This window comes from Phyllobates terribilis, unplaced genomic scaffold, assembly GCF_046119375.1.
Source record: "Phyllobates terribilis strain yellow unplaced genomic scaffold, ASM4611937v1 Scaffold_8__6_contigs__length_399053987, whole genome shotgun sequence".
In the NCBI taxonomy this organism is placed as follows: Eukaryota; Metazoa; Chordata; class Amphibia; order Anura; family Dendrobatidae; genus Phyllobates; species Phyllobates terribilis.
The window spans coordinates 132,512,032-132,523,255 of NW_027362768.1; the positions used below are offsets into that span (position 1 = coordinate 132,512,032).

The following is an 11,224-nucleotide window of genomic DNA, read 5'->3' on the forward strand; positions in this document are numbered from 1 at the left end:
AATTGGATGCTAAACATTCAGCATTACTTTGCAGTGTGCGAGCAACAGCGTTTAAAAATGATTCCGAACTAAAATCCTCCCGACTTTGTTTGGCAGCAAAAATGGGATCTAAGGTGTCACCCCCTTCGAGTCTTAACTGTATAAAATCACCAGGATCGATGTCTTGGATGATTCTGTCCAGTAATGACTGGATGGCGGCATGCACAGCATTCATGGCGTCTACAAATTAATGTATTCGGTCTAAATTTTCAAATCTGAAATAATCAGTATACATGTGCGCATTGAAATTGCGGAGGTGTCTTTGATGGCGGTGAAAATGCTGTAAAAATACTGAATGATCTGTCCCCGGTACATTATCATCACCACCAATACCTGCAGCAACATCATCAGCAACATAATCCTCTACATTTTCAGCATGGGGTTCATTGGGAGAGTTGTTTTGTGAATTTTGAAACATGCTGGTGCTAACATTTGCTGGGGCATCTTCACTGTGAAAATGTTGGTGGGGTTGTTGTATCAGCAACTGTGGCTCCTGATTAGTTGTTGTGACACGAGAGGCCTCTCGTCGCCTTCTAGCTGCTAGTGACCGCTTAGCGCTCATCAATAGTTTTAGAGTTCGTTTTATGACTCTAGGTCTGATATACAGATGTATTGGGGTTTTAGCCATTTTCTGCAGGCCACAACCAATCTGTCTCAGTCACAAGTTATTTGAATCCACAGATGTTGATGCTGTATCTGCATACAAGCGTCTGAATGTGTGCAGCTCAGCAATATTTGCACGTGTTGGAAGTGCTGAAAATAATCTTTCATAAGTATCACAGAAAAAATGTATCTGGTTGCGCAAGTTTCTGTACTCTATGTAGCGCCAACACAGGTCATGAAACACTTTTAATTCAGCTCCAACCCAACCAATATGGGTAGGGTATGGTGCCGCGTCATCTGTTTTCTGCCTTTTACTTCTAGTAGGAGCTGAAGGTGCTTGTCTCTTTGGAGCTCTTACAGCAGTAAAATCATTAGATGTGTGAGTGAGATCTGTATTTGTGCTCTCTACAGTATGACATACACGTATATTCGGATTTGTGATAGGGTGCTTACCATCAGCGAGCTGATCAATTTCTCTGTCGAGAGCTTCATGACTCTGTTGTGTCGGGACATTTGTGGAAATGATCTGGGGTGTTGTGGTTGGTAAAGGTGCTGTAGTGTTCTCAGTTGTACAGCTCTTATTTTTTTGGGGTAGTGGTTGCGGGCAGAGCTTTACAGGTCGTTTTGGTGTCACACGGCTTCCTCCCTGCTGAATCACAGAGATTGGAGATAGAGGTATTCTTCTCACAGCCCCATTAGCTGGTTGTAGTGGGATCTGCGCCGTTGTGGTTTTTTGAGGCTCCAATGACGGTTGTAGAGCAGATGTAGTTGCTTCATTTTGGAAACAGTGTGTAGCAAAAAGAAAAGTATTATACATATGTCAGTTACATGTGAAATCTTTGTAACGTTGTATGAATAAATATTGAGCAGAAATATTTTGGTAGCTACTTACAAGTATGAAAGGTCATTTTGGCAGCTGGTTGCGCTATATTAGCTGGTGTTTCACCGGCTGGCGTGTTGCAGCTGCTAGAGTCCCTCTGGTCTGCACTTGGTGGTATAGGTCTATTCTCTTTTGAAAAGCTGACTTTTCTGGGCATCAATTTACGGCCTGTGAATAAAATATAGCTATTAGCCTGGTGAAGAAATGCTTTTCTTTTAGAACCCGTGCTCCACATGTTTTTTTGTTGTTTTTTTTCATATTAGGCTTACCTTTACTATTTATGCCCAGCACGCGTAGTGATTTTCCCGGCCTTTTAGCTGCTTTAGAATCACGGTTGGTTCCAGCAACATACCCCGCATGAAGCAATTTGCCGCCTGTATAAAAATTTGTATTTAGTTTTATGTGTAAATACATATGAACAACTGTTGTTTTTCAAAGAGACGTGACCTTTTCTTTTCCTATTCATCAGGTGGTGTGGTGTTCTCGACTTTTTAGGTGGATTAGAAGCCAGCGTGTTTTCCGGCGTATACGTCGCCTGCAGCACCCCTGCATCTGTATACATATTAGAATTTACATTCATGTATAAATACATAGGATGAAACATGGTGTAAATAGATAGGTGTGTGTATATATATATATATATATATATATATATATATATATATATATAGATGCAGCTTACCATTGATCGGCTGTTGTAAATTAGTTTCGCTTGTCTCTCCTGCAGTGCTGGTACAGGCCATAGTTTCTGCAGCTACGACACCAGTAATACCAATATTCATATCTGCTAGAATATTGTCAAGCTTGCAATCCATATACGCCGCTTTAACCAGAAAGAATGAAATATAAAAATAATATATAAAACATCTACATATAATTGAAATAAGATAATAACAATTCTAGCTATATTCGATGTAATGCATACCTAATTCTGTATCCGTAAGCATGTCAACGTATGGGTCCACAAAATTTTGCCCTTCCATCTAAAATAAAATTAAGTATGTGTGAATTTTCTGCGCTATCTGTACTAAATCTGTACCGCAGACAAATACAGTTTATATAGTGGATATAAATATAATACATTTTAGTATAAACTATAGTAATACAATAGTGATTTGAATGATGACTGCCTGCATTCAAGTACGGTACAATACTGAAACTAGCAAATTTTCTGCATTTTATATAATTAATATATCTAAAAAAGATCTAGATTATGTTACACATCAAGTAAATTAACAGCAACTGCATAAATACTACTATATTAAGCAAGCGAAACTACAAAACTAATACAGGTTAAACTCTTTATACATGATTAATCACAGCGTGCAGTGAATAGTCGATTTAGTGATCATTAACATCTAGTAACTATTATGTTATATCAATTGTAACATAATGCATATATGGCTAAATTATTAAAACAAATAATACCTTTAACTATGCACGGTTAAACATAATTAAACAACTGGGTATAGTGGTAAGACAAAATAACTAGATAATGCGTAATGGACTGATTATACTTACTTTTTGACTGGATCTGAGCTGTGAGGATTGCAGGCTGTCATGGTTTTCTGTCTCTGAGAATTGTTGGAGGTCAAGGCTTTCTGACTCTGAACTGTGTGTCATGTTGCCAGGCTGGAAGAATACATGAATATAAAGGAGTCTACCAGAAAAACACACCTTCTGTTAACACCCACAAACACAGCCCAGTTACGCCTCTCCACAATGATTATTGATTGTCTTACTCTTAATACAATCATGATATAGTTGGATTAAAACCAGTGTAACATTTTATACACTTATATTTCTGATAGAGGAAAGCAAGTGTTCATCAGCTCCAGTCACTCATTTATTCAATCATGACGCCTAAATGCAATGAAAAAATATTACAGAAACAATATTTCACACCTAAAGCTGCCGCCTCATTGGGCGGTATTGAAAATTTATATAGAGAAACTAGAAAGCACGGTATTAAAAAGCGTGAAGTGATTGATTGGCTGAATAAACAAGATTCGTACACACTACACAAACCTGTTAGAAAATGCTTTTTGACAAATAAAATTTTTGTCTCAGACATCGATTCGCAATGGCAGGCAGATTGGTTAGCTTGATTGAAATTTCACGTGAAAATGATGATATCAAATACATCCTGACGGTAATTGATGTACTGTCAAAATTTGCGTGGTGCGTGGCCTTACCAAACACGACCGGATCATCTGTCGCTCGTGCATTCGAATTAATATTTGAAAATGATCAGCGTATACCACAGAAATTACAGACGGATCAGGGCAAAGAATTTATGAATAGCGCTGTGAAGGGTGTTTGTAAAATACATAAAATACATCATTTTTTTACGCACAATACAGTAAAAGCCTCCATTATTGAACGATTTAACCGCACACTGAAAACCCGGATGTGGCTCTATCTTACAAAGCATAATACCTTTAGGTATATTGATATTTTAGCTGATCTGGTGCATAGCTACAATCATAATTATCACACTACAATTCGTTGCAGGCCGGTTGATGTGACAAAACATAACTCGCTACAAATCTGGCGAAATATTTACAGTTCTAGCATTCCTGTTAAACCTATTAAGCCCTCTTTAAAAATCGGCGATCATGTGAGAGTGTCGCAATTTAAAGGAACTTTTGCTAAGGGGTATGAACAAACGTACACTGATGAGATATTTATCATTAGCGCTGTCAACACTAAATTTCAAAAACCTCTCTATAAAATTGCTGATTTGAGTGGCGAGGCTGTAGAGGGTTCATTTCATAAGGAGGAGCTGCACCTATGGATGAGAATCGTGTCTACAGAGTAGAAAAAATATTAAGAACTAAACGTGTCAGGGGTAAGACACTTTGCTTTGTCAAATGGCTCGGGTACCCATCAAAATTCAACAGTTGGCTTGACGCGTCTCAGCTAACAGATATATAGCCATGGAAGGTGGATCATTTTATATAACACTGCCGAGTAACGCCTCATCTAAAATCTACCTCGAAAACACAATTTCCACTTTTACCACCAAATTATGAAAACCTGTTCACCTTTCCAGACCCTTTGAGGTGGCACTCACTGAAATCCAGTATCCGCATACATGGTACACATTTGAACAGAATGACGGGAATTTCTATATAGGAAAGCGTGGAGATGTGCTAAAGGAATATTACGTAAAATCTGGGTTTTATTCAACAATCGCAGAACTTATTAGAGCGATTAATGAGAGAATTGATATTCTGAAAATTTCTGGTGATGGTTTTAAGTTGCGTTATGATGATGTGAAGAGAAGTGCCACCCTAACGGATTCACCAACAATACATTTTGCACCAGGTCAGAAACTGGCACACATTTTAGGCCTCCCCGCCTATATTGAGGCCTCTGTAGATAACAGCCTGGTTGAGTGGAAGAAGGCTTATGCAGATATAAAAGACGGATTTTATACATTATTTGTGTACACAGATATAATACAGCATCAACTTGTGGGGGACAGTTATGTCCAACTTTTGAGAACGGCTCAGGTAACCGGCAAGAGCGGTGAAATTATCACCCTTCAGTACGCAAGACCCGATTACGTGCCCTTATGCAAGCACCATTTTGATTCTGTGACAATCTCTATCTTATCAGACCAAGGTTCCCCAGTTAAATTCAAGTACGGAAAAAGTATTGTGCGATTACATTTTAGACCGCGCCAGTATTGACACGGTAAAATGGTGTCTCAAAGGGTGTACGGAGATCCCACCATTTATGCCCGCTACTATATTGCGCAGTCGGGCCATGGTTTAGAGGGTTTCACCGGCAGTGAGTACATGTATGGCTCAGAATTGGCCGGAATATTTAAAGGTTTATTTCGTCGCGCCGTGCCCCTTTTCAGAAAGGGCTTAGAATTAGTAAAACCCCACGTGAAGACGGCTGTCAGAAACATCGCTAAAGATGCTCTCACAACTGTCTCATCAGCCATTATGAATAGGATAAATACACCACCGCAGGAGGGATCTGGTATAGTTTATGTTGCTAAAAAATCACAAAAAAGAAAGACGCGCGAACCATCCAGTACCACCAATGCTAATGAATAAAAATACAACCAAGAGACGAACCCGTCAGAAAAGAGTAAGAAGCTCTGCGGACGACATCTTCTAACCGATTATCATGGCCTTCCTGCATGATGCTTCTGTAGAGTGCGCAAAATCTGAACTGGATATTTTTGACATTCCCCCGACACAAACGAGTATAGAGAAATCTCTTTTTGTAGAAGTACAACCTATTGCAGCTCTGTCAGACAATGTTCCCCAGGAATTTTACATATCGGGGAGTGGTGATTATTATTTTGACCTGAATAACACGCTGCTGTACATAAATTGTCGGATCGTCAAACAGGATAATATGCCTATCGGTGATGGAGCACGTGTGGCGCTTATAAACTACCCTCTAGCCACTCTTTTTAATCAAGTCGATATTACTCTGGGAGATCGCCTTATCTCACAATCGGACAATCTCTACAGCTATAGAGCATACATAGAGGCCCTTTTAAATTACAGCTCGCAGACGCTGTCAACACAGTTTACTGCAGGATTGTTCTATAAAGACACTGCAGGCCATCATAATGATCGGAACTTGGATGGCGCAAATGTTGGGTTTATCAAAAGATCCCTGGCAACTTCCCACTCCAGGCCTGTTGATCTATTGGGCCCCATTTTTGGAGATATATTTAATCAACCAAAGCTAATATTGAATGGTCTTGACCTTAAGGTCAAGTTAACAAGAAATAAGGATACTTTCTGTTTGATGTCATCAGAAGTCGATCCTCTGAAAGTGCAAATCTTACAAGCGGCTCTCTATGTAAAGAGAGTGCAGGTCTCTCCAGCAGTCCGGATAGGTCACAGCCAGGCCCTCTTATCCGCAACAGCCAAGTATGCTATTGACCGAACCTGCATGAAGGTGTACAGCATCGCTGCCGGTACACGGGTCACGAACCACGAGAACCTCTTCCTAGGACAGATCCCTAAGGCTGTTATATTGTGCTTTGTAGATAATGAAGCATTTAGCGGCTCTTATGCTAAAAACCCGCTTTGTTTCAGCCACTACAATGTGAACCACGCAGCTCTATACCTGGACGGCCAGCAGATCCCTGATTTATCTGTCAGAGAGTATATGGCGCTTGCCCATATATCCGGGAAGCAAAAGGCTGATTGTGCCATGGCAATAGATCGTGAAGAATTTATGGCTGGTTTCACTTTATTTGCGTTTGATTTATCACCTGATCAAGAACCGGGAGGGCATTTCTCGCTTATTAAAACAGGTAACCTACGCGCTGAAGTTCGGTTTGCTCTACCGACCCCCCACACAATAAATATGCTTGTTTTTGCAATCAATCCCAGCATTCTGGAAATTAATAATAGGAGAGAGATCTTGTACGATTTTAACTGATAATGGATAATCTACAACTCGCAACACTGCTGAAGGCCGATCACTATACAGAACGCATATTCGCCGGTGTGTTTCCGTGTGACTTGCCACCGTCGCACAGAGTGAATCAAAGACCAGCTGCATATATTGTGAACACTGACTCAGCCGACCAGCCCGGTCGGCACTGGCTGTTGATTGTACTCTGCAATGATAAGAGGGGCATATTTTTTGATAGCTATGGCTTTTGTCCGGATAGTGTTATCTTTCCTCGCGATTTTGTGACATTCCTGAACAAGAATTGTGAGTCTTATTGTTATCAAAACTCTCAATTCCAGGATAGTAACATAGTAACATAGTTTGTAAAGCCGAATAAAGACTTGCGTCCATCAAGTTCGACCTGTTAGTTCTGTAATTGCTAAAGTTGATCCAGAGGAGGGCAAAAACCCCAAATGATTTAGCCAATCTTCACCTGAGGAAAAATTCCCTCCCGACTCTGAAACCAGCAGTCAGAATAAATCCCTGTATCAACCTACTATTTTATTTTATTTTTAAGTATATGCTGAAATCTGCCTGGTATCTAGAAATGCATCCAGTCCCCGCTTGAACTGGTTTAGTGAATCCGACATTACCGTCTCCTCACTCAGTGATTCCATATTCTCACTGCTCTTACCGTAAAGAACCCCTTCCTATGCTGGTGCTGAAACCTTTTCTCTTCCAGTCTTAGTGAATGCCCTCTTGTTACCGTAATATCCCTCCTTTTGAACAAATCCCGGGCAAGGTCTCTATACTGTCCCCTAACATATTTGTACACATTTATTATGTCCCCCCTCAACCTTCTCTTTTCCAGGCTGAATAGTCCTAGTTTTGCCAACCTCTCTGGGTTTTGCAGTCCCTCCATTCCCCTTATTAATTTTGTTGCCCTCCTTTGTACCTTTTCAAGCTCATTTATATCCTTTCTATATATTGGGGCCCATAACTGAGCACAGTATTCCAAGTGTGGTCTGACCAGTGCTTTGTACAGTGGAAGAACAATGTTCTCATCCTTTGCAGCTATACCTCTTCTGATACATCCCATTACCCTGTTTGCCCTTACAGCAGCGGCCTGACTTTGGGCACTCCAATTTAGTTTGCTATCAATCAAGATGCCCAAGTCCTTCTCCATCTCTGAATTCCCCAATGGTTTCCCATTCAGTGAGTACTGGTGACTTCCATTTTTCCTTCCCATATGTATGACCTTACATTTCTCCTCGTTAAACCTCATTTGCCATTTAATGCTCCACCTACCCAGCTTATCCAAATCCCTCTGTAGGTCTGCACTGTCCTCTTTTGTATTAATTGTTTTACATAACTTTGTGTCATCTGCAAATATTGATATTTTACTATTTATCCCGTTGACTATGTCGTTAATAAAGATATTAAATAACATTGGGCCTAGTACAGACCCCTGTGGTACCCCACTAGTGACGCTTACCCAATCTGAGTATATTCCATTTATAACCACCCTCTGCCTTCTATCCTTTAGCCAGTTAGCTACCCACTTGCAGACATTTTCCCCCAGCCCCATCATTCTCATTTTGTATACCAACCTATTATGTGGCACGCTATCGAACGCTTTTGAGAAGTCGAGATACACGACATCCACTGGTTCCCCCTGATCTACTCGAGAGCTAACCTCCTCGTAGAAGTCAATCAGGTTTGTTTGGCAGGAGCGATTCCTCATGAATCCATGTTGGTTCGGGGTTAATAGATTATTAGCATCAAGATGCTCCGTAATTGCCTCATTAATAAAGCCTTCAAAAATTTTGCCCACAACGGACGTCAGACTCACCGGCCGATAGTTTCCGGCGTCACTTTTCGCTCCCTTTTTGAATATTGGCACTACATTCGCCTGTCGCCAATCAAGTGGTACAGACCCAGTCTCAACAGAGTCCTTAAATATAAGATATAACGGTCTGTCTATCACATTACTTAGTTCCCTTAGTACCCGTGGGTGTATGCCATCAGGTCCTGGTGATTTGTTTATTTTAATGTTACTGAGGCGTTTCTGTACCCCAGCTTGGGTTAGATTTGTCATACTTAGTGGAGGATTAAGTTTGTCACTTCTCATTTCGCCTGTTAGTTCTTTTTCCTTTGTGAAAGTTGACGAAAAAAATTTATTTAATAGATTAGCTTTATCCTCATCTTTCTCTATGATTTTGCCTTCATCACTTTTTATCGGTCCAATATTATTCGTTTTAATCCTTTTACTATTTATATACGTAAAGAACAGTTTGGGATTTGATCTACTTTCCCTAGCAATACGTCTCTCTGTTTCCTCCTTTGCTATTTTTATTTGTTTTTTACAGGCTCTCGTTTTTTCCTTGTAACACATTAGTGCCTCCTTACTGTTTTCCTGTTTTAATCTCTTGAATGCCTCTTTTTTGCTATTTAACGCCCCTTTTACGTTCTTATTCAACCATATTGGTTTCCTCTTATTTCGGGCCCTTTTATTCCCATACGGTATATACCTCTCGCACTGAGTATTCAGAATTCTTTTGAAGGTTTCCCATTTACTATTCGTATTTCCTTGATTAAGAACTTTGTCCCAGTCTATAAGTTGAAGGTTTTCTTTCAGCTGATCAAACTTCGCCCTCCTAAAGTTTAATGTTTTAGTTGTTCCCTTATTGATAACCCTACTGAAGGGCATTTTGAAATTGATAATATTATGATCGCTATTACCTAGGTGCCCCCCTATCTGTACCTCAGTTATTCTATCAGGCCTATTAGTCAATATTAAGTCCAACACTGCCTTCCCTCTCGTTGGTTCCTGCACTAATTGGGAGAGATAATTATCCTTGATATTTGTCAAGAACCTTTTTCCTTTCTGCGATCTACAGGTTTCTGTTTCCCAGTCAATATCCGGGTAGTTGAAATCCCCCATTACAATCACCTCATTATGTTTTGCTACTTTGTCTATTTGTCCTAATAGCAGTTTCTCATTCTCCTCTGTTATATTAGGTGGCTTATAGCAGACCCCCAGTAATATTTTATTATTATTTTTTGCCCCCTCTATATCTACCCACATGGACTCGACCCCCTCTTCTCCCTCTCCTATATCTTCCCTTAGTCTGGGCTTTAGACGTGACCTTACATATAAGCAGACTCCTCCGCCCTTCCCCTGTTTCCGGTCCCTTCTAAATAAACTATAATCTGTTAAATTTACCGCCCAGTCGTAGCTATCGTCTAGCCAAGTCTCTGTTATACCTACGATGTCATACCTCTCCTCCGATATAAGCGCCCGCAGCTCATCCGCCTTATTGGTCAGGCTTCTTGCGTTGGTCAGCATGCAAGATAAAACTTTGGGGTTATTTAGCATCCTATTCTTCTCTAACGATCTAACTGTACTATCCCGACCCCCCTCTCCACCCTCATTATATTCACTTCTCCCCTTCCCCCTTGCTTGCCTCACATCCCACCTATTTCCTTGGTTCCCCCCCGTCTCTAGTTTAAAAACTCCTCCAACCTATTAGCCATCTTCTTCCCCAGCACCGCTGCACCCTCCTCATTGAGGTGCAGCCCGTCCCTACGGTAGAGCCTGTAGCCGACAGCGAAGTCGGCCCAGTTCTCCATGAACCCAAACCCTTCTGCCTTGCACCAACTCTTTAGCCACTTATTCACCTCCCTAACCTCCCGTTGGCGCTCCTGTGTGGCTCGCGGGATTGGTAGTATTTCTGAGAAAACTACCTTGGAGGTCCTTGCCCTAAGCTTCCTACCTAGATCCCTGAAATCATTTTTAGGGACCCTCCATCTACCACTCACTTTGTCATTGGTGCCAATGTGGACCATGACCACTGGGTCTTCGCCAGCCCCACCCAGTAACCTGTCAACCCGATCCGCGATGTGCCGGACTCGAGCGCCAGGGAGGCAGCACACCGTTCGGCGATCCCGGTCTTTGTGACAGATTGCCCTGTCTGTCCCCCTAATAATAGAGTCACCCACTACCAGGACCTGTCTAGCCTGCCCTACACTTCCCCCCTCCCCCTCATTACTGGAGCATACACTCCCCCGGCGGTCAGAGGATCTGTCGTGCTCCAATAATGCCGGTTCTGAACCAGCCTTCCTATACTTCTTCCCTCTATCCCTTCTAACTGTTACCCAGCTCCCTGCCTGTTCAGCCTGCGCTTCCCCACTAAGCTCCACCCCCAGTGTTGACCCATTGAGTGTCTGCTCGGTGAGCAGCAAACTCCGTTCCATGTTGTCGATGCTCCTCAGTACCGCTATCTGAGCACTTAGATCCAAGATTTGGGCTTCCAAGTGCAC

General features: G+C 41.5%; 2 protein-coding genes across 2 annotated transcripts; one reads left to right on the forward strand and one right to left on the reverse strand.

The window, feature by feature from the left end:
* Positions 1–676: 676 nt before the first annotated feature.
* On the reverse strand, positions 677–3,161 carry LOC141156414 (uncharacterized). The gene is made up of 7 exons (XM_073642607.1): positions 3,044–3,161; positions 2,448–2,505; positions 2,205–2,345; positions 1,970–2,074; positions 1,792–1,896; positions 1,535–1,690; positions 677–1,413 (listed from the first exon to the last, which is right to left on the reverse strand). Exons 1-7 carry the CDS (start codon positions 3,143–3,145, stop codon positions 698–700), a joined length of 1,383 nt encoding a protein of 460 aa, XP_073498708.1. The 5' UTR covers positions 3,146–3,161; the 3' UTR covers positions 677–697.
* A 2,507-nt stretch (positions 3,162–5,668) lies between these two features.
* On the forward strand, positions 5,669–6,946 carry LOC141157698 (uncharacterized protein F54H12.2-like). Its single transcript, XM_073645244.1, has one exon. The coding sequence runs from the start codon at positions 5,669–5,671 to the stop codon at positions 6,944–6,946; it is 1,278 nt and encodes a 425-aa protein (XP_073501345.1).
* Positions 6,947–11,224: the final 4,278 nt, after the last annotated feature.